We start from the raw sequence: 23,398 nt of genomic DNA on the forward strand, positions 1-23,398 counted from the left end.
CCTACGTGTTTCCCCCTCTAGCTCTCTTGCCCAGAGTTCTGCGCAAGATCAGAATGGAGGGCCGTCGAGTCATCCTCATTGCTCCGGACTGGCCCAGGCATGCTTGGTATCCGGACCTGCTCCATCTGTCCGTAGAGGTGCCGTGGCATCTTCCGGACCGTCCAGACCTTCTCTCACAAGGTCCGTTTTTCCGCCAGAATTCTGCGGCTCTCAGATTGACGGCATGGCTCTTGAGTCCTGGATCTTGACGGCTTCTGGTATCCCCCCTGAAGTCATCTCCACTATGACTCGGGCCCGTAAGTCTTCCTCTGCCAAGATCTATCACAGGACTTGGAAGATTTTCCTGTCCTGGTGTCGCTCTTTCGGCCATCCTCCTTGGCCTTTTTCCTTGCCGACCCTTCTGTCTTTTCTACAGTCTGGTCTGCAGCTGGGACTGTCCCTCAACTCTCTCAAGGGACAAGTCTCGGCTCTGTCAGTGCTGTTCCAGCGGCGTATCGCCCGGCTGGCTCAGGTCCGCACCTTCATGCAAGGTGCGTCTCACATCATTCTGCCTTACCGGCGGCCCTTGGATCCCTGGGACCTCAATTTGGTTCTCACGGTTTTGCAGAAACCCCCCTTTGAGCCTCTTAGGGAGGTTTCTTTGTTTCGTCTTTCACAGAAAGTGGTCTTCTAGTGGCCATAACTTCCCTCAGGAGAGTATCTGATTTGGCTGCGCTCTCTTTGGAGTCACCTTTTTTGGTTTTTCATCAAGACAAGGTGGTTCTCCATCCGACTCCGGACTTTCTTCCTAAGGTGGTTTCTCCTTTTCACCTTAACCAGGACATTACCCTACCTTCCTTTTGTCCGGCTCCTGTTCATCGCTTTGAAAAAGCGTTGCATACTCTGGATCTGGTGCGGGCTCTCCGGATCTATGTGTCTCGCACCGCTGCTCTTAGGCGGTGCACCTCTCTTTTTGTGCTAACCACAGGTCGGCATAAGGGCCTCTCTGCTTCTAAGCCGACCTTAGCCCGTTGGATTAGGTTGACCATTTCGGATCCCTACCAGTGTTCTCAGGTGCCTCCCCCGCCGAGGATCAAGGCACACTCGACCAGAGCTGTCAGTGCCTCTTGGGCTTTCAGGCACCAGGCTATGGCTCAGCAAGTCTGTCAGGCTGCCACTTGGACTAGCCTGCATACCTTTTCAAAGCACTACCAAGTGCATGCTCATGCTTCGGTAGATGCGAGCTTGGGCAGACGCATCCTTAAGGCGGCTGTCGCCCATTTGTCAAGTTAGGCTCCGCCTACTTCTCAGTTTTCTGTTTATTCCCACCCATGGACTGCTTTGAGACGTCCCAATGTCTGGGTCTCCCATAGGAACGATAAAGAAAAAGAGAATTTTGTTTACTTACCGTAAATTCTTTTTCTTGTAGTTCCGTATTGGGAGACCCAGCACCCTCCCTGTTGCCTGTTGGCAGTTTCTTGTTCCGCGTGTTATCACCGGCTGTTGTCGTGGACAGAGTCTCCGGTTGTTCCGGTTCTTGCTCTGTTTTTACTTGTGGGTGGCTATTCTCCTTCAGCTTTTGCACTAAACTGTCTAGATCTGGTTCTCCAGATGGTGTATAAGCTCAGAGGGAGGAGCTACACTTTTGAGTGTAGTACTTTGTGTGTCCTCCGGAGGCAGAAGCTATACACCCAATGTCTGGGTCTCCCAATACGGAACTACAAGAAAAAGAATTTACGGTAAGTAAACAAAATTCTCTTTTTTTTTTTATGTTCTACAGCGCGGCCTGGGCTCTTATATACAGCATTCTAACATTCTGTATATAAGAGCCCACTGGTGGTGGCCGCAGCTTATAGGCCCCAAAACTGGTGACAGGTTCCCTTTAACCCCTCAAATGACTCCTTCCACTGGGAGTAGATCTGAGATGTAGATAGATTTGAGGTCAAATTTGCCTTTAGATAATTTAGACAAACGTAAGACTTAAGGCCACGTCTCACTAAGCAACATCGCTAGCAACATCGCTGCTGACGAACGACTTTTGTGACGTAGCAGCAATGTTGCTAGCGATGTTGCTGTGTGTGACATCCAGCAACAACCTGGCCCCTGCTGTGAGGTCGCCGGTTGTTGCTAAATGTCCTGGACCATTTTTTAGTTGTTGCTCTCCCGCTGTGAAGCACACATCGCTGTGTGTGACAGCGACAGAGCAACAACTGAATGTGCAGTGAGCAGGGAGCCGGCTTCTGCGGACGCTGGTAACCAATGTAAATATCGGGTAACCAAGAAGCCCTTTCCTTGGTTACCCGATATTTACCTTCGTTACCAGCGTCCGCCGCTCTCAGCTGTCAGTGCCGGCTCCCTGCTCACTGCACATGTAGCTGGAGTACACATCGGGTAATTAACCCGATGTGTACTGTGGCTAGGTGTGCAGGGACCCAGCGCTAAGCGGTGTGCGCTGGTAACCAAGGTAAATGTCGGGTTGGTTACCCGATATTTAGCTTAGTTACCAAGCGCAGCATCGCTTCCACGCGTCGCTGGGGGCTGGTCACTGGTTGCTGGTGAGATCTGCCTGTGTGACAGCTCACCAGCAACCCGTGTAGCGACGCTCCAGCGTTCCCTGCCAGGTCAGGTTGCTGGTGGGATCACTGGAGCGTCGCAGTGTGACATCTCACCAGCGATCCCTATCAGGTTGTATCGTTGTTGGGATCGCTGGTAAGTTGTTTAGTGTGACTGGGCCTTAAGACTCAGGTTGTTGTCTGAGATTGTGGAAAAGATTGAGGATTTCAGACTTCTCTTTCCAATCTTTTATCTTTTCATGAAAACTTTAGACACTTTTTAAAGTTTGATTCTGCTCTAATAACACCTTATTATTAACAATCTCTAATAAATAGGTGCGCATCTTTGCAACTATTTTGTTTTACAGATTGCTTTTTATTCTACATATTTTCTACAATCCTTCTATTTTTCCTTGAAAACAACCACATGGTATATTACCATCCTGGTGAAATACATGACAAGCCAGGTTAATATTAGCTATGCAAAATTCATCACACCTCTTAAAAAAATAGTTGGTTACAAACCATGAAATGCATACGGGGGCATCTGTCATTCTTTGCTCCCTTGGCTGGTGCAATGACGCTGGTTTGACATTCGATATGGATTCAGAAATGGGCATATAACGTGATATTGGAACAATATGAGTAAAACAAGATGTTTGCAAAGCTGCCCCCCTACCATGAGCTCGCATGTCCTATATACACATGTCTGATATAACTAACATTGTCCTTCTACTGGAAATATTGTAGGAGAGACTTGACAAGGAAAAAAAACTAACACGGGATTTAGGTCAAGCAGCTAACAAATTGTTACAGCTCTTGAAGGCTTCTCAGGAACAACTAAATAAGGAAAAAGAACACAATAAACTGCTTCAAAACAGACTACAGTCACCGGTACTAACTCTTATCACACTTTCATCTGTCTAATTCTTAAACCCCAAATCACTATCCTCTATATCTTCTGTCAGTCTCTATCATTATCTGTAAGGCTGTGTGCGCACGTTGCGTAATTGCATGCAGTTACGCTGCGATCTGCTCCGCAGCGTAACTGCATGCGTCCTGCGTCCCCTGCATAATCTATGAAGATTATGCAGGAGCCGTGCGCACGTGGCGTATTAGAGCGCAGCGCTTCGGCTGCTGCCCGAAGCGTGCGTTCTAAGAAGTGACATGTCACTTCTTTCCTGCGCTCTGCATGCATCCCCCGCTCTGTCTATGGGAGGGGCTGCACTCAGAGCGCATGGAATCGGCTTTTTTTTTTTTTTTCTTCATTACGAACTGTTTCTGCAGTGACTTGAAGCGCACATGTGCTGTTCAAATCGCTGCAGAAATTTCTGCAGGGACAGTAGGCAACGTGCGCACATAGCCAAACTCTCCTGCATATGTCCATTCTTCAACATGAATGAGTTAACTTTTAGTGCGGGGATAACTTTTGGAGAAACTCCATAGGGCTCAATGCTGTTTCCCTCAAGTGTAGAGAAATGCTAAAGATTAGCTAAATTCACTTTTAAAGAGGACTTTTCACCAAATTTTTCTTGTTGTGCTGGATATGCAACAGACACGGGGAAATATTAATTTGCGTTAATAGCGCCACACTGTTGTGCTGTGTAATATATCCTCAGAGCATTTTAGGCTGCACTCTCTGGCTGGCACTGTAGTAATGTAATCCAGTATCACAGGTACTTCTTCATGTCTATGTTCCTGCTTGCCTATGATTGGTCAGTGTCGTACAGGAGGCAGAAGTACACTCCCCCCAGTGAAAACTATCTAACTATCACTTGGACTTCAAGGGAATCTGTCACCAGGTTTTGACCACCCAATCTGAGAGCAGCATAACTTAGGGGCAGAGATCCTGATTCCAGCGGTGTGTCACTTATTGGGCTGCTTAATGTAGTTTTGATAAAATCACTGTTTAATCAGCAGCAGATTATCATTAGAGGGCTACTTGGCATACTGTCAGGTAGTTTAGTATATTTATGAGGTCTGTATAACTGGTAGATCTGTAGCAGAGAAAACACTGCTTTTATCAAACTCACAGCAAACAGCTCAGTAAGTGACACATCGCTGGAATTAGGGTCTCTGTCTCATTACGCTGCTCAGATGGGGTAGCAAAAACCTGGTGACAGATTCCCTTTAACTAAAATTAACTCATTAGGTGGCAGATATTTGATTGCTAATATCTTCGCAATGGAGAAAAGAAATTTAAAAAGACAAACAAAAAATGTTTTATACCACCTTGCAGTCACTACTACATTGTGTGTCCAGTTCAACATAAATAATTTGATGATGGGTCCTATTTAGAAAAGGAGTATCCTCAGAAAATCACCTATTGTTTAAATCAGATTGTTGTGGTCCATGTATTATTTATAGTGATGAGCGGACTCGCATATAACCAGGACAGGCGGGTTCCTGATCCGGGCTGGATTCCGGTCCCCATATAAGCCTATTGGGACAAGAATCCAGCGATTAAAAATGTTGGTAGAAGGGATAGGGGGGTAAGAGCAGGTGAGCGTCATACTTACTGAGACTCCAGCACGGCTGTACGCTGCTCCTCGGCCTCTCCGTCACTTCCTGGGCCGCTTATTATTGTTCATCCTTATGCACTGCTTCCCCTGGGCCGTCCTAGCATCTGTGATTGGTTGCAGTCAGACGCACCCCCAATCTGTGTGACAGCGTCTGCCTGCAACAAATCACAGGCCTTGTCTGCGTGTGTGTATATCCTACAGTAAAAATAAATAAGTAAAATATTTGGCGCAGGGTTTCCCGGTATTATGATACCCAGCACAAAGCATACAGCTACAGGCTGCAGCCCCCAGCCATAGGTTTACCTTGGCTGTGCATCAAAATAGGAGGAACTGCATGCCATTTTTATTTCTCTATATTCATTATTATTATTATTATTATTATTATTAAAAACGCAGCATGCGGTCCCCCCCAATTTTGATACCCAGGCATGATAAAGCCCGACAGCTGGGGGATGGTATTCTCAGGCTGGGGAGATCCATGGTTATTGGCAACCCCCAATCTAAAAATAGCATCCTGCAGCTGCCCCGACATTGTTGCATCCTTTAGATGTGACAATTCCGGCGATTTACCCGGATCTTCCTAATTGCCCTGGTGCGGTGGCAATCGGGGTGATAAGGGGTTAAATGACAGTGAAGAACTGTCCTCAAGCCCAAAATTAGTGATGGGTAGGGGGTCTAATAGACCCCCATCACTAATCTTTTAAGTAAAAAGAAATAAACACGGAAAAAATCCTTTATTTGAAATAATAAAATACAACACCCGCTTTCCCCTCTTTATTAAACCCAAAAGACCCTTGAAGTTCTGCCATAATCCACACGATGTCCCACATCAGTCCTGGCTCTGCTACATCTGAGCCTGGAGAGACCGAAAACATGTCCGATCTCTCCAGGCTCCGGGAAGCAATGACAAGGGGGACTCGGCTGGCAGCAGTGACGTCATTCAGTTCACCGGAGGTCATACCCGGGTACCCATGGTATGACTTCGGGTGACCTGAACCACTCTGGCTTAAAGTGCGGGACCGTCACTGTTAGTGTGGTGACCTGCCCCACAGCCTGCCAGCTCTTTAACAATGACAGTGCCGACTGGGGGTAGGGGCCGACTCCGCATTTTAAGCCAGAGTGCTTCAGGTCACTACAAGTCATACCGTGGGAACCCGGGTATGACCTCTAGTGAACTGGGTGATGTCACTGCTGCCAACCTGGTCCCACTTGTCAGTGTTACCCGGAGCATGAAGAGATCAGACATGTTTTCGGTCTCTCCAGGCTTGGATGTAGCAGTGCCAGGACTGTCGTGCGACGTGTGGATTATGGCGGTACTTCAAGGGTCTTTTTGATGTTCATAAAGAGGGTGCTCTATTTTATTTCAAATAAAAGATCTTTCTGTGTTTTTTTCCTTTTACTATAGGATTAGTGATGGGGGAAGTCTCATTGACCCCTACCCATCACTAGTATTGGGCTTGGTGACAGTTGTGCGCTGTCATTTAACCCCTTATTATCCCCGACTGCCACCGCACCGGGGCAATTGGAGAGAGCGGTTTAAAGCGCAGGGATTGTCACATCTAATGTATGCAATAATTTTGGGGCAGCTGCAGGCTGCTATTTTTAAGCGGCTGGAGGGGGTGCTCCCAATAACCATAGGTGTCTAAAAATACCATACCCCAGCTGTCGGGCTTTATCATGGCTGTGTATCAAAATTGGAGGGGACAGCACACTGTTTTTTTATTTTATTTTTTTTTGTTCTTTATTATTTATTTAAATAATTAAAAAAAAAAGTTGCATGCGGTTCCTCCTATTTTGATACACAGCCAAGATAACTTTCCACCGGGGGGCTGCAGCCTGCAGCTGTATACTTTATCTGTGCTGGGTATCATAATATGGGGAACCCTACGCAAAATATTTTTTCTTTGTCGCTCCATTGGGAGACCCAGACAATTGGGTGTATAGCTTCTGCCTCCGGAGGCCACACAAAGTATTACACTTTAAAAAGTGTAACCCCTCCCCTCTGCCTATACACCCTCCCGTGCATCACGGGCCCATCAGTTTTTTGCTTTGTGTTGAAGGAGGCACACATCCACGCAAGCTCCACATTTTAGTCAGCAGCAGCTGCTGACTTTATCGGATGGAAGAAAAGAGGGCTCCTAACAGGGCTCCCGGCATGCTCCCTTCTCACCCCACTCTGGTCGGCGGTGCTGTTAAGGTTGAGGTACCCGCAGCCCCTGGGGGAATCTGACGGACAGGAGACCGGTATCATCAGGGACAGGCCCTGCTTCTCTGAGGTACTCTGTGTCCCCTTGGGGACGGCGCATAGAGCGCCTGTGTAACGGACGCTGCAGCGGCTGCTGTGTGTTTTGTGTCGCCGGGACTACCGCGCCGACCGCGCCTGTTTCCCGGCCGCGTTACTAAATTTAGTCCCCGGCTTCTGCGGCCTAGTACCGCATACTCCTGCCCCCGGGCCTGCCAGTCAGTGGTAAGGGCGGGACGCTAGACTGGACGTCAGCGGTGAGGGCTGGAGCATACTTGGGTATCCTCCTCCCCCCTCACTGAGCACTGTGGGGCACCAGATTCCCGCACTTTCTGAGGCACGCCCACGGCCCCCTCCTCCTCTGAGAACGCTGGCAGCCATTGTTATCATCACTTCTGCCGGTGGAGAACTTCAGACCGAGCTCCACAGCTCTGGGAGGCCCAGGCAGGGAATCTGGTGGACACACAACCGCTGAGGGCGGTCGGTAAGCCGCACCGGTTACCAGGTGCTGGCCCCCCTGGGTGCCGAAGTGTATATATATATCCATATATTGTATACATTTGCTCTGTTCGGCCGCATTATTTGCTTTTGGCTATATACCCTCACTGATTGCTCTAAGAGGAGACAACAGCATGTCGTCCGCAAAAAGCAAGGGTGCCAAGGCACAGGCTTATTTTGCAACCTGTACCTCTTGTGCGGCTATGTTACCTGCAGGTTCCACCTACCCTCATTGTGTGCAATGCTCGGCCCCTGTGACACTCACTCAGCCGGAGCCTCAGGCGCTGGTGGGACCCTCGGCCCAGGTAGAACCTCCGGCTACCACTGTCCAGGTGGCAGGGACAGAGTTTGCAGTGTTGGCTGAGAAACTTTCTGAGTCACTTTCACAATCCATGGCTCAGTCTATGGATAGATGGTCTGCTAAGATACTAGAAGCTTTGCAGTCCAGACCGGTAACACAGGCCCCGGGCACTGTTGAATCATTGCCCCCAGGGCACCCTCAGTCGGCGCAGCAAAGTGCTCCTGGGGTGACTCCTAGGTCCCACGGTAAGGACTCCGACACGGACCGCAGTCCCAGACCGGCTAAGCGGGCTCGCTGGGAGCTTCCATCGACTTCATCTCACTGCTCAGGGTCTCAGCATGAGGACTCTCTGGAGGATGAAGCGGAGGTGGCAGATCAGGGCTCTGATCCTGACGCTGCTCTCAATCTTGATACACCTGAAGGGGACACCATAGTAACTGACCTTATAGCGTCCATCAACCAGGTGCTAGAACTTTCTCCTCCAACTCCACCGATTGAGGAGTCAGCTTCACAGCAGGAGAAACACCAATTTAGGTTTCCCAAACGTACACGGAGTGCGTTTTTCGATCACTCCAACTTCAGAGATGCAGTCCAGAAACACCGAGCTTTTCCGGACAAGCGCTTTACTAAGCGCCTTAATGACACACGTTACCCCTTCCCCACTGACGTAGTTAAGGGTTGGGCTCAGTGTCCCAAGGTGGATCCTCCAGTCTTCAGACTGGCGGCTAGATCCATAGTAGCAGTGGCAGATGGTTCATCGATCAAGGATGCCACTGACAGGCAAATAGAGCTCCTGATGAAATCCATCTATGAAGCCATAGGCGCGTCGTTTGCTCCGGCATTCGCAGCCGTATGGGCACTCCAAGCTATCTCAGCTTGTCTGTCTGAGATTAATGCAGTCACACGTGCCTCTACTCCGCAGGTTGGGTCTTTAACCTCTCAGGCGTCGGCTTTTTCGTCCTACGCCATGAACGCCGTCCTGGACTCTGCGAGCCGTACAGCGGTAGCATCCGCCAATTCAGTGGCAGTCCGCAGGGCCATGTGGCTACGCGAATGGAAGGCAGACTCTGCTTCCAAGAAGTTCTTAACCGGTTTGCCATGTTCTGGCGACCATCTGTTTGGCGAGCAATTGGATGAAATTATTAAACAATCCAAGGGAAAGGACTCATCCTTACCCCAGTCCAAACCAAACAGACCTCAGCAACGGAAGATACAACCGAGGTTTCGGTCCTTTCGGCCCTCAGCCAGGTCTCAATTCTCCACGTCCAACAGGCCACAGAAGGGCCAGAGGAATGATTCATGGCGGTCTAAGTCACGTCCTAAAAAGACCGCCGGAGGAACCGCCCCCAAGGCGGCCTCCTCATGACTTTCGGCCTCACCAAACCGCATCCTCGGTCGGTGGCAGGCTCTCCCGCTTTTGCGACGCCTGGTTGCCACATGTCCAAGACCGATGGGTGAGAGACATTCTGTCTCACGGTTACAGGATAGAGCTCAGCTCTCGTCCTCCGACTCGTTTCTTCAAAACATCTCCGCCCCCCGAGCGAGCCGATGCTCTTTTTCAGGCGGTGAACATTCTGAAAGCAGAAGGAGTGGTGATCCCTGTTCCCCTTCAAGAATGTGGTCACGGTTTTTACTCCAACTTGTTTGTGGTGCCAAAAAAGGACTGATCATTCCGTCCCGTTTTGGACCTCAAACTGCTCAACAGACACGTGAAAACCAGACGGTTCCGGATGGAATCTCTCCGCTCCGTCATCGCCTCGATGTCCCAAGGAGACTTCCTAGCATCAATCGACATCAGGGATGCTTATCTCCACGTGCCGATTGCACCAGAGCATCAGCGCTTCCTGCGCTTCGCCATCGGAGACGAACACCTTCAGTTCGTGGCACTGCCTTTCGGCCTGGCGACAGCCCCACGGGTCTTCACCAAGGTCATGGCAACAGTGGTGGCAGTCCTACACTCTCAGGGACACTCGGTGATCCCTTACTTAGACGATCTTCTAGTCAAGGCACCCTCCCGGGTGGCATGCCAACACAGCCTGAACACTGCTCTGGAGACTCTCCAGAGGTTCGGGTGGATCATCAATTTCCCAAAGTCAAAATTGACACCGACCCAATCGCTAACTTACCTCGGGATGGAGTTTCATACTCTCTCAGCGATAGTGAAGCTCCCACTGGACAAACAGCGTTCACTACAGACAGGGGTGCAATCTCTCCTTCGAGCCCAGTCACACCCCTTGAGGCGCCTCATGCACTTCCTAGGGAAGATGGTGGCAGCAATGGAGGCAGTTCCATTTGCGCAGTTTCATCTGCGTCCACTCCAATGGGACATTCTCCGCAAATGGGACAGGAGGTCGACGTCCCTCGACAGGAACGTCCTCCTTTCTCGGGCAGCCAAAGCCTCTCTTCAGTGGTGGCTTCTTCCCACTTCTCTGTCGAAAGGAAAATCCTTCCTGCCCCCATCCTGGGCTGTGGTCACGACGGACGCGAGTCTGTCAGGGTGGGGAGCGGTCTTCCTCCACCACAGGGCTCAGGGCACCTGGACTCAGACAGAGTCCTCCCTTCAGATCAATGTTCTGGAGATAAGGGCAGTGTATCTAGCCCTAAAGGCGTTCCAGCTGTGGCTGGAAGGCAGGCAGATCCGAATTCAGTCGGACAACGCCACGGCGGTGGCGTACATCAACCACCAAGGCGGCACACGCAGTCGTCAAGCCTTCCAAGAAGTTCGGCGGATTCTGCTGTGGGTGGAAGCCACAGCCTCCACCATCTCCGCAGTCCACATCCCGGACGTAGAAAACTGGGAAGCAGACTTTCTCAGTCGCCAGGGCATGGACGCAGGGGAATGGTCTCTTCACCCGGACGTGTTTCAAGAGATCTGTTGCCGCTGGGGAACGCCGGACGTCGACCTAATAGCGTCCCGGCACAACAACAAGGTCCCGGCATTCATGGCACGGTCTCAAGATCACAGAGCTCTGGCGGCAGACGCATTAGTTCAGGATTGGTCGCAGTTTCGACTGCCTTATGTATTTCCTCCTCTGGCACTGCTGCCCAGAGTGTTACGCAAGATCAGGTCCGACTACCGCCGCGCCATCCTCATCGCCCCAGACTGGCCGAGGAGGTCGTGGTACCCGGATCTGTGGCATCTCACGGTGGGTCAACCGTGGGCACTACCAGACCGACCAGACTTGCTGTCTCAAGGGCCATTTTTCCATCTGAATTCTGCGGCCCTCAACCTGACTGTGTGGCCATTGAGTCCTGGATCCTAGCGTCTTCAGGGTTATCTCAAGAGGTCATTGCCACTATGAGACAGGCCAGGAAACCAACTTCCGCCAAGATGTACCACAGGACGTGGAGGATCTTATTATCCTGGTGCTCTGATCAGAGTTTTACTCCCTGGCCGTTTGCCTTGCCCACTTTTCTGTCTTTCCTTCAATCCGGAATGGACAAGGGTTTGTCTCTCGGCTCTCTTAAGGGACAAGTATCGGCGCTTTCCGTGTTTTTCCAAAAGCGTCTAGCCAGGCTTCCGCAGGTACGCACGTTCCTGCAGGGGGTTTGCCACATAGTCCCACCTTACAAGCGTCCGCTAGAACCCTGGGATCTTAACAGGGTGCTAACGGCTCTTCAGAAACCACCTTTCGAGCCGATGAGGGATGTTTCTCTTTCACGCCTTTCGCAGAAGGTGGTCTTCCTAGTGGCAGTCACATCACTTCGGAGAGTGTCTGAGCTAGCAGCGCTGTCATGCAAAGCCCCCTTCCTGGTGTTTCACCAGGATAAGGTGGTTCTGCGTCCGGTCCCGGAATTTCTCCCTAAGGTGGTATCCCCTTTTCATCTCAATCAGGATATCTCCTTACCTTCTTTTTGTCCTAATCCAGTTCACCAATGTGAAAAGGATTTGCACTTGTTGGATCTCGTGAGAGCACTCAGACTCTACATTTCTCGTACGGCGCCCCTGCGCCGTTCTGATGCGCTCTTTGTCCTTGTCGCTGGCCAGCGTAAAGGGTCACAGGCTTCCAAGTCAACCTTGGCTCGGTGGATCAAGGAACCGATTCTTGAAGCCTACCGTTCTTCTGGGCTTCCGGTTCCTTCAGGGCTGAAAGCCCATTCTACCAGAGCCGTGGGTGCGTCCTGGGCATTGCGGCACCAGGCTACGGCTCAGCAGGTGTGTCAGGCGGCTACCTGGTCGAGTCTGCACACTTTCACGAAACACTATCAGGTGCATACCTATGCTTCGGCAGATGCCAGCCTAGGTAGGCGAATCCTTCAGGCGGCGGTTGCCCACCTGTAGGAGGGGGTCGTTTTACGGCTCTTTTTATCGAGGTATTCTTTTACCCACCCAGGGACTGCTTTTGGACGTCCCAATTGTCTGGGTCTCCCAATGGAGCGACAAAGAAGAAGGGAATTTTGTTTACTTACCGTAAATTCCTTTTCTTCTAGCTCCTATTGGGAGACCCAGCACCCGCCCCTGTTCCCTTCGGGCTGTTGTTCTTTTGTGTACACATGTTGTTCATGTTGAATTGTTCTTTGGTTCATGGTTTAGTTCTCCGAACATCCTTCGGATTGAATTTATCTTAGACCAATTTATAAGTTTCCTCCTTCCTGCTTTGGCACCAAAACTGATGGGCCCGTGATGCACGGGAGGGTGTATAGGCAGAGGGGAGGGGTTACACTTTTTAAAGTGTAATACTTTGTGTGGCCTCCGGAGGCAGAAGCTATACACCCAATTGTCTGGGTCTCCCAATAGGAGCTAGAAGAAAAGGAATTTACGGTAAGTAAACACAATTCCCTTCATTTATTTTTACTGTACGATATAGATCCGCAGGCAGGGCATGTGATTGTCTGTGACTGTCACAGTCCTCACTAATTATTTAAACATTTTTGGAAATAATTTTTTTTTTTTTTTTTTTAGCATCACGATTTTTATAAAAAGAACAAAATACAAAAGTAGTAATTTTGCGGTTTTCATAGTGAACACTTGAGCTTTTTTAGACTCATACTTTCTATCTTTTCAGGAAGAGTTTACAGCAGTGTCCTTGTCAGAGGCAGGATTACAATGACAGGTATGACAGGTAACCCCACCATACACAGCTGTTATCACAGCTGACCCTGCTCCCCCTCACTTCATAATGACCTTAGCACACACTCATTAGATGATTCAGTGAAAAAAAAAATGGGTTCAGTGTCTGTTCATTGTGGCTAATGTACATGTGCGTTTCCTAAAACTACAGGAAGTTAGTCTAAAAGTGTGAAAATTGCCACATTTTTATTTTATATTTTCAATAGAGATTGTGATGTAGGAAAATAATAATAATAAAAAAAACTTATAAAACCTGATATAAACAATAGGTCCTTTTTAAAATTCACATTCTTAAACCTCCACATAACTATAGAAGATTGTATTCTGAGGTGCCGGATCTTCATACTAGAGAGCAATTTGTACGAGAAAATACTCTTACAGGAGGAGAATCATCACCAGAATAAATGGGTAAAAAGTGTAAATTCACGGTGGACGAATTGTCAGTGGGTTTTAGTTGTGGATGTGCACAGGTATAATCTACCGTGAATTACCACAGCAGGTAGTAAATGAGATTAAAATACGTAACAAAATCTACCGCGGTGTCTGCATGAATTGCTTGCAAATTTTGTTGTAAATTCACAGCAGGTTTTCAGTGTAGTGTGGGTATACCCTTAAGAAAAGAAGCCAGTAGGTCCCAAGATAACACTAAGGTGCGTCCTTTTAAAATTTCCTGATAAATACAATAGTTGGGGGAATCTGTCAGCAGGTTTTTGTTACCTTATCTGAGAGCAACCTGATGAGAGCGAGGAGATTCTGAATCCGACGATCTATCACTTAGATTACTGGCTGCAGCAGTCTGACACAACTGGAATTTTTAGCTTTAGTCATGTAGCAGAGTCCATGTAGCTGTCAGGCCCACATCAGGCTCACTATAGAGATTGTACATTGACAGTGAGGTGCCTACCAGAGGAGGGGGGCATGCTGGATAACATGGCAGGGGCCAGCTAGCCACCGAAGTAAGTGTCCTGATGTTAATACAAACATGGCAAATAAACAAAAGATTGGACAGTGACAATACAGGTATGCTTGAAAGTGCTGTGTAAACCTTTACAGTATGCTGGCTTTAGCTTGCATAGCAAAAACCTGGTGACCGATTCCCTTTTATAGCGCAATTGTCACTTTGTAACAGTTTTTTCTGCATTACAGACACTACGTAGTGTTTCTGATTAGTGGTAGACCCAGTCCTGAGACCCTCACTTATAAAACAAAATTAGCTGTATGGCATGGGCAGTGGTCCCATAAAAGCAACCTGATTACATTGAGTTCCTCTGCTGAAATCATTAGCGATCAGCTGTAGTCTGTGGAGAAAGCTGGCGGAGTGTTATATTTCTTTACCATTGATCCCCCTCCCCATTTACGGTATTTGATACTATATAATCGCTGGATGACGTAAATGTTGTCTGGTCATTAAACCCATGTGGCTTAACAAGATATATTCTATAGCGTGTGGCTTATTTGGTCTTCATGTTATTTATTCATTTTTTTTCTTTCTTGTAGGACCAAGATTCCAGCATTCCTGGTGGAACATCCGTTTGATCCTATTTTATTTTTATTCTTTTGTTACCAAAATGCCTTAAACATTCCTTCTTTGAGATTGAAATAATATTTTAGCGAGCCAAAATACTTGCAAATGTCAGTTAAGAAAATCTCCACGTCTTGCTAATCTGACGGGGAAACATTCCATGATGAAACCACTGACTGTGTCAGTATGCCATATCTTCACATCTACCTTCCAGACCAATGGACTAAACAGTTTTTTTTTTTTGGCCTATAAAAAGGGACAGACTGTGTACTCTGTATACAAATCAGTGCAATTTCTTTATTGTTTATTGAACAATGTATGGACGAAAAGTGCAGTAAATAAGATGAGAATGCCATATTGTAACTGGTCTCCAGTATAAAATCATGTGACTTGATGGTTGCTGAAATGACATTAAAATATTGTCGTGGCCATGAAAACCATTATTCTGCCGCCTTTTTATTTTCATCATCAAAGGATATGCAAATCTACAAATCTAGGTTTAAAGTATGTGCGTGTGGCATCTCTTTTGGGCTGGTCCTGTCAGGAGCCCACCTGAAAAAGCGCTTAATTTTTTTTTATTTTATTTTTTTCTTTAGCATCTGTATTACAATGTCAGTCATTTTAAGCTTTTTAACCTTGTCAGGATTCAAATACCATGAAGTGGCTAAAAGAAGTTAGCTAACCTACAAACAAAGCAGAGCAGCCAAGAAACCGACCAGAAACACTTTAAAGGGGTTGTCCACTACTAGGACAACCCCTCCTGATTCTAGATTATCCCCCAGGTAAAATAATAAAGCCTATACTCTACTCTCCTGCCATACCGGCACCCTTCCAGTGGTGTGTGGGCTGGCGGTGCCAGCTCTTAAGTAGGGTTGTAATGTCATGTGACCCCCACGTCCAATCAGTGTTGGCTTCCTTCTTCCCGCTTTTGGACCAAATGAGCAATCAACAGGAAGTGAGTGCAGCTGCAGCGCTCACTTCCTGTTCATTAACTTGGTCCAAAGGCGAAGAGAAGGAAACTGGCGCTGATTGGATGCGGAGCTCACATGAGGTCACAATCCGACGTGAGCCCCGGCACCATGAGCCCAGACACCACTGGAAGGGTACCGGTATGGAAGGTGAGCATAGGCTTTATTATTTTACCTGGGGGAGAGGAAACATGTGGAATCAGAAGGGGTTGTCCTAGTAGTGGACAACTCCTTTTAAAAGAAGACCCTTCAGGAAAACTACCCCAAGCGTTTTCCTGACACGTCTTGCTCTGCTAAATCTCAGCAGGTATGCCGACATTTAAAAGACGTTGTGTGCACACTCCCTAATAGTAAATCCTAATGAAAGCACCATGGATCAGGCTTCAGAAACTTCCATTCAATGGAGTATGCCAGCCTGAGAGCTGTGGTGTATATACAGTACATATACGGTATATTTATTTTTTGTACTGTGCAGCATTTTTCCCCAACTTCCTAAAACTTTTGTAAAGTAGAAATTTTTTTAAAAAAATAGGGGTATTAGTTTATATGTTTTTCTTTTATCAATTAGCAAAATGCAAGGAGGATGAAAAAAAGGAGAAATCTAAGTCAAATCAATATTTAATGTGAGCACACTACTCCTTCAAAACAGAATCCAAACATGAACTCTCCTAGGTATACTTGTAGTCCGTTTTTGGAAGAAATTGTCATTGGGGTATTCCAAACATCTTGGAGATCTAACCACAGATCTTCTGTTTATGTAGGCTTGTGCAAATCTTTCTGTTGCTTCATATAATCCCAGACAGACTTGTGGGGTCGAATCATCTCTTCCAGGAGTCTGTGTCCTGCAGTAGAATAAATTTGCAGCCAATCCGACACCTCCCAGGTGGTATTTCATGATGGCTAAGTATCTCCCTGTGATTCTCATCACTGAAAATATATAGAGCCATTGCTAGGTGAGTATGGGCTTGTGGGTCAGCTAGACCAGAGTTGAAGTTCCCAGCAGATGGTGAGAGATGAAGGTCTAGCCATCCAAGTCTAATAGAGTTAGTGTGCTGATTTGTATAAGACTGACCCAAAGGCACATCAGCATGATTTAGAGACACAGATCCTGATTCCATTGATGTGTCACTTACTGGGCTGCTTAGTGTAGTTTTGATAAAATCAAGGATTCATCAGCAGTAGATTATCATTAGAGGACTACTTTGGTATGCTGCCAGGTAGTCCAGCATATTCATGAGCTCTATATAACTGCTATACAGTGGGAAAAAAAGTATTTAGTCAGCCACCAATGTGCAAGTTCTCCCACATAAAAAGTTGAGAGAGGCCCGTAATTGACATCATAGGTAGACCACAACTATGAGAGACAAAATGAGAAAACAAATCCAGAAAATCAACTTGTCTGATTTTGGCAAGATTTTTTTTGCAAATTATGGTGGAAAATAAGTATTTGGTCAATAACAAAAGTTCATCTCAATATTTTGTTATATATCCGTTGTTGGCAATGACAGAGGTCAAACGTTTTCTGTAAGTCTTCATAAGGTTGGCACACACTGTTTGTGGTATGTTGGCCCATTCCTCCATGCAGATCTTCTCTAGAGCAGTGATGTTTTGGGCCTATCTCTGGGCAACACGGACTTTCATCTCCCTCCAAAGGTTTTCAATAAGGTTGAGATCTGGAGACTGGCTAGGCCACTCCAGGACCTTCATATGCTTCTTACAAAGCAACTCCTTCGTTGCCCTGGTGATGTGCTTGGGATCATTATCATGCTGAAAGACCCAGCCACGTTTCATCTTCAAGGCCCATGCTGATGGAAGGAGGTTTACACTCAAAATCTCAAGATACATGGTCCCATTCATTCTTTCATGTACACGAATCAGTCGTCCTCGTCCCTTTGCAGAGAAACAGCCCCAAAGCATGTTGCCACCCACATTCTTCACAGTAGCATTGGTGGTCTTTGGATGCAACTCAGCATTCTGTGTTTCTACCAAACAGTTCTACTTTGGTTTCATCAGACCATATGACATTCTGCCAATACTCTTCTGGATAATCCAAATGCTCTCTAGCAAACTTCAGACGGACCCGGACATTTACTGGCTTAAGCAGGGGAACATGTCTGGTACTGCAGGATAGGAGTCCCTGGCAGCGTAGTGTGTTATTGATGGTAGCCTTTGTTACGGTGGTCCCAGCTCTATGCAAGTCATTCACTAGGTTGCACTGTGTGGTTCTGTGATTTTTTTTCACCATTCTTGTGATCATTTTGACCCCACGGGGTGAGATCTTGCGTGGAGCCCCAGATCAAGGGAGATTATCAGTGGTCTTGTATGTCTTTTCTATTTTCTTATTATTGCTCCCATAGTTTATTTCTTCACACTAAGCTGCTTGCCTATTGCAGATTCAGTCTTCCCAGCCTGGTGCAGGGCTACAATTTTGTTTCCGGTGTCCTTCGACAGCTCTTTGGTCTTCACCATAGTGGAGTTTGGAGTGTGACTGTTTGAGGTTGTGGACAAGGTGTCTTTTATACTGATAACAAGTTCATTGAGAAAGGAGAACAAGAGTTTTTATAGTGCAAAGATAACAACTTTTTATTAAACACAGGTGGGGGAATCCATACAGTCATTAAAAACATGTAAAAACATATATGACGGTCATCCCCTACATAGGGGCATAGTACATAAATTAAGCTGTCAATGTGAACAGTATATACACAGCACGTGCTTAGTGATGCAGGAAAGACACCTAGGTATAGGTTCAACAAACCACAAAAGAGGAAAGTGACCATACATTAGCAGGCAGAGTTAGTGGAACATTTCACAATTGGCGCAGTGCCACAGAATATATCTATAAAGAGTGTGGCAAATATTTATACAAAGCCACTAAACGAATTTATCATTGGGAGCGTTCACACATTATGCTGCCGACATAGTACTACCAAAGCATAACATAAAAGTGGCTGTAATGTGGTTTAAAACCACAGTCAAAGCCTGCATACATGAAGCAAGGTGCCATGAGAGCCCATTACCAATTTCACTGAGTACGGGGGAAGGGTCCGCCAGTCACTGCAGCCTCAGAAGACCTACGTACGTTTCGATGTTTAGGTATATTAAATCTTCGTCAGGGAGGAGGCATGAGGTGCGCACTCTCCCCTATGGCTGGCTCTTAAATATGCCACCATAATTGCCGCGGACCCGGAAGTCCCGCTCGCGGCAATCCCATCCGGCGCCGAACGAAATCGCGCGAGATGACGGCCATCACGTCATCTTCGCGCATGCGCGGGAGCGGGGACGCGTCGCCCAGGCTCCCGCGCATGCGCGCGACGTATAGATGGCCCCAGCTACGCGCGCACGGACGGCACAGGATGCGATCGCACCAGGACAACCGGAGCCACGGCAAATGTAAACAGATCACATCACAATGATAACATATAACAACAAGATAGCATAAAATCACATGGAAAACTCCATCTTTAGTTGTTCGTGTAATTTGAAAGAAGTGGTGGATCGCAATCAAACGGCATATAATCATTTTCTGGGTCCTGAAAAAGGAACATATATGAATCCATAAATGAGCCAGAACAATGGGGGAAGAGATGCACACCAATTATGAGGCAGAATAAAAACAGTTAAAAATATAAATAAAAAGGACAAAGGATCCAGGTGAAGGAGCAAATGGCTAATTCAGAATAAGCTATAAACAAAATGTCAAAGTAGAACACAAAATATACATACAAGTGCATATACATACACATATGCATATATATATACATACACATATATACACACATGCAGTCCATTGTATATGTAAAGAGATGATCCCAAAAACCGTGATGTCACGAGGTTACGAGAACAGGGCCTAACAATAAGGCAGTGCAAGGTCAAAGAGACACCTATGCTACAGGAAAGGGGCATAACTCACTGATTAATTTAGGCCCTTAGGGGCCAATGTATCCAGGGTCACTATCCACTTGGTCTCGCACTGCGCCAAGCGTTTTTTAAGATCACCACCCCTGATCCCCCCCGATACCACATCAATCCCCCTAATCCTCAATTTTGAGGGGTCGCAGGAGTGATGTGATCTGAAATGTCTAGGCAGTGTCTTGAGAATCGTAGGGTCCACCTCCGTTTTGGCCGCAGCAATGTCCCTCACATGCTCCCTGACCCTAATGCGGAGCTCTCTGGAAGTGAGTCCCACATAGGTCAGGGGGCATGTGCATGTTGCAAAATACACCACGTGTGTGGTTGCACACGTGATGTAATGTTTGATGTTATAAATTTTCTGTCCATCAGATGAACAAAATGTTTGACTACGGAGGACATTGCAGCATGCCACACAATGGCCACAGGGAAAACACCCCTGTAGGGGACCAAGAGAACCAAAATGGTTGACTCGAGGTGGGACGTAGTGGCTCTGGACCAGAATGTCTCTTAAATTCCTTGCTCTCCTAGATGTCATAAGGGGATTCTGAGTGAGCACATTAGCCAGAATAGGGTCGGTCATTAAGACCGGCCAATGTTTTTTCAAAATCCGGCGTACGGTCTCCCATTCCTGACTGTGTGTCCCAATGAACCGCACCGCGGTATCACGTTCCGCTAATTTCTTCGGGGCACCAGTAAGCAGTTGCAGTCGGGGGGTGGTTTTGGCCCGATTATAACCCGCCCTAATGCTCCTACCACTGTACCCCCTCTCCCGGAAGCGTTCCCTAAGATCAGCCGACTGGGCCTCAAAGCTGTCATCAGAAGAGCAAATCCGCCTCATCCTCAGATATTGTCCGGTGGGAATGGCACGAATTGTAGATGGATTATGATCGGATGTAGCATGTAGCAGAGCATTGACGGAAGTCGTCTTCCGAAAGACGTCCGTCTGGATCACTCCCCTCTGATCCACCTTGATCAAGATGTCAAGGAAGTCTATCCTCTGTCTGCTACTTTTATGAGTGAGTTTAATATTATAGTCATTGATGTTTAATTGTCTCATAAATAGATCCAGCTGCTCAGTTGTACCCTGCCACACAAACAGCACGTCGTCAATATATCTAAGCCAACACTGCACATGGGCGCTAAGCCCGGAGCCCTCGTCCGCAAAAATCTGCCTCTCCCAGTAACCTAGAAAGAGGCCTGCGTACGAAGGCGCACAGGCCGCGCCCATCGCAGTGCCGCGTTGCTGTAGATAAAAGATGTCCTTGAAGACGAAGAAGTTGTGTGACAGTACAAACTCAAGCAGCTCGATAATCAACTCACTTAATTCGCCATTCCGACCGGACATCTCGAGGAAGAAGCGGACAGCTCGTATTCCGTCCATGTGAGAAATACACGTATATAAGCTCTCAACGTCGGCTGTCACAAGGATCATGTCCTCTTCCAAAGAAATGCCGTCAATGCGCCTAAGGACGTCCGTAGTGTCCCGGACATAAGAAGGTAATGTTTCAACCAAGGTTTTAAGGTGATGGTCTATAAATCGCATGCGCGAAGATGACGTGATGGCCGTCATCTCGCGCGATTTCGTTCGGCGCCGGATGGGATTGCCGCGAGCGGGACTTCCGGGTCCGCGGCAATTATGGTGGCATATTTAAGAGCCAGCCATAGGGGAGAGTGCGCACCTCATGCCTCCTCCCTGACGAAGATTTAATATACCTAAACATCGAAACGTACGTAGGTCTTCTGAGGCTGCAGTGACTGGCGGACCCTTCCCCCGTACTCAGTGAAATTGGTAATGGGCTCTCATGGCACCTTGCTTCATGTATGCAGGCTTTGACTGTGGTTTTAAACCACATTACAGCCACTTTTATGTTATGCTTTGGTAGTACTATGTCGGCAGCATAATGTGTGAACGCTCCCAATGATAAATTCGTTTAGTGGCTTTGTATAAATATTTGCCACACTCTTTATAGATATATTCTGTGGCACTGCGCCAATTGTGAAATGTTCCACTAACTCTGCCTGCTAATGTATGGTCACTTTCCTCTTTTGTGGTTTGTTGAACCTATACCTAGGTGTCTTTCCTGCATCACTAAGCACGTGCTGTGTATATACTGTTCACATTGACAGCTTAATTTATGTACTATGCCCCTATGTAGGGGATGACCGTCATATATGTTTTTACATGTTTTTAATGACTGTATGGATTCCCCCACCTGTGTTTAATAAAAAGTTGTTATCTTTGCACTATAAAAACTCTTGTTCTCCTTTCTCAACAAGTTTATAAGTTTGTGCTATTTGGGCTGGATTCCAGAAAATTCTGGATCCACCCCTATATTCTTGTGATGGTTTTTTGGAGTATTCCTCCCTTAATGATAACAAGTTCAATCTGGTGCCATTACTACAGGTAATGAGGGGAGGATAGAGGAGCCTCTTAAAGACGTTACAGGTCTGTGAGAGCCAGAAATCTTGCATGTTTTTATATGACTAAATACTTATTTCCCACCATTTTTTTCAGAAAAAATCTTGTCAAATCAGACATGGTAATATATTATCTAGAAGAATATAAGTATACTAGAAGGTGGCCCGATTCTACGCATCGGGTATTCTAGAATTTACGTATTGTGTAGTTCATGTATGATTTTTGTTATATATATATATATATATATATATATATATATATATATATATATATATATATATATATATATATATATATTATAGATGTTGTGTGTAGTTACCAAGTGTTTGTGTAGGGCGCTGCACATGTTCTGGGTGTTGTCTGGGTGTGGCGGGGGGTGAGAGCGGTGTTGTATGTGGGTTGCGTTGTTTGTGGAGCGTTTGTGTGTGTGTGTGTGTGGCGCGGCTTGTGTGGGTGTCGTGTGTTTTGGGGAGAGGTATGTTTTGTGCAATGTGTGTGTTGTGCGGTATGTGCGTATATTTATGTATGCCGCGGTGTTTGTGTGTTGGGTGTTGTGTGTGTGCGGCGTTGTCTGTGTGCGTGGGTGTCTGTGTATGGCGGTGTTTGTGGTTCCCAGTGTGTGTGTGGTGTGTGTGTGGTGCGTGGGTGTCTGTGTGTGTTGGGGGAGGTGTGCACCTCCCATCGTGCCCCATCCCCCATGCTGCGCACCCCCCATCGTGCTCCATCCCCCATGCTGCCCACCCCCCATCGTGCTCCATCCCCTATGCTGCGCATTCCCCATCGTGCTCCATCCCCGTAGCTGCGCACCCCCCATCGTGCTCCATCCCCCATGCTGCGCACTCCCCATCGTGCTCCATCCTCCATGCTGCGCTCTCCCCATCGTGCTCCATCCCCCATGCTGCGCACCCCCCATCGTGCTACATCCCCCATGCTGCGCACCCCATCGTGCTCCATCCCCCATGCTATAATAGTTCTCCTATTATACTCAGAGAGGAGTATAATAGGAGGACTATAATAGGAGGAGTAGTCCTGGGGGGAGAGGAGTATAATGCCGGCTCCCTGCACATGTGTACCGGGAGCCGGTGTATGCTGGTAACTATGATACACATCGGGTAACTAAGGGACCTTAGTTACCCGATGTGTATAATGGTTACCAGCGTTCACCGGCTCCGTCAAGATCCCAGCATCACAAGGTTATGTGTGGCGCTGCTGGGATCGTGACGGAGCCGGTGTACACTGGTAACTATGATACACATCGGGTAACTAAGGGACCTTAGTTACCCGATGTGTATAATGGTTACCAGCGTTCACCGGCTCCGTCACGATCCCAGCAGCGCAAGGTTATGTCTGGCGATGCGTGCGGAGGGCCGGGGCGAGTGGCCAATCCATGCGGAGGGCGGGGCCAGGCC

General features: G+C 47.4%; 1 protein-coding gene across 4 annotated transcripts in view; it reads left to right on the plus strand.

The window, feature by feature from the left end:
* Nucleotides 1-15,124, plus strand: part of RRBP1 (ribosome binding protein 1) — a 181,532-nt gene extending 166,408 nt beyond the window's left edge. The window contains exons 23-25 of one of the 4 annotated variants that reach the window (XM_075339404.1): nucleotides 3,282-3,425; nucleotides 13,101-13,148; nucleotides 14,663-15,124. In XM_075339404.1, the coding sequence (XP_075195519.1) occupies nucleotides 3,282-3,425; nucleotides 13,101-13,145 (189 nt within the window). In that variant the 3' untranslated portion in view covers nucleotides 13,146-13,148; nucleotides 14,663-15,124. The remainder of the gene's footprint in view (nucleotides 1-3,281; nucleotides 3,426-13,100; nucleotides 13,149-14,662) is intronic. The other 3 variants (XM_075339405.1, XM_075339406.1, XM_075339407.1) reach the window with 3 other exon arrangements.
* The last annotated feature ends 8,274 nt before the right edge of the window (nucleotides 15,125-23,398 follow it).

Source organism: Anomaloglossus baeobatrachus, chromosome 3 (assembly GCF_048569485.1).
Source record: "Anomaloglossus baeobatrachus isolate aAnoBae1 chromosome 3, aAnoBae1.hap1, whole genome shotgun sequence".
NCBI lineage: Eukaryota > Metazoa > Chordata > Amphibia > Anura > Aromobatidae > Anomaloglossus > Anomaloglossus baeobatrachus.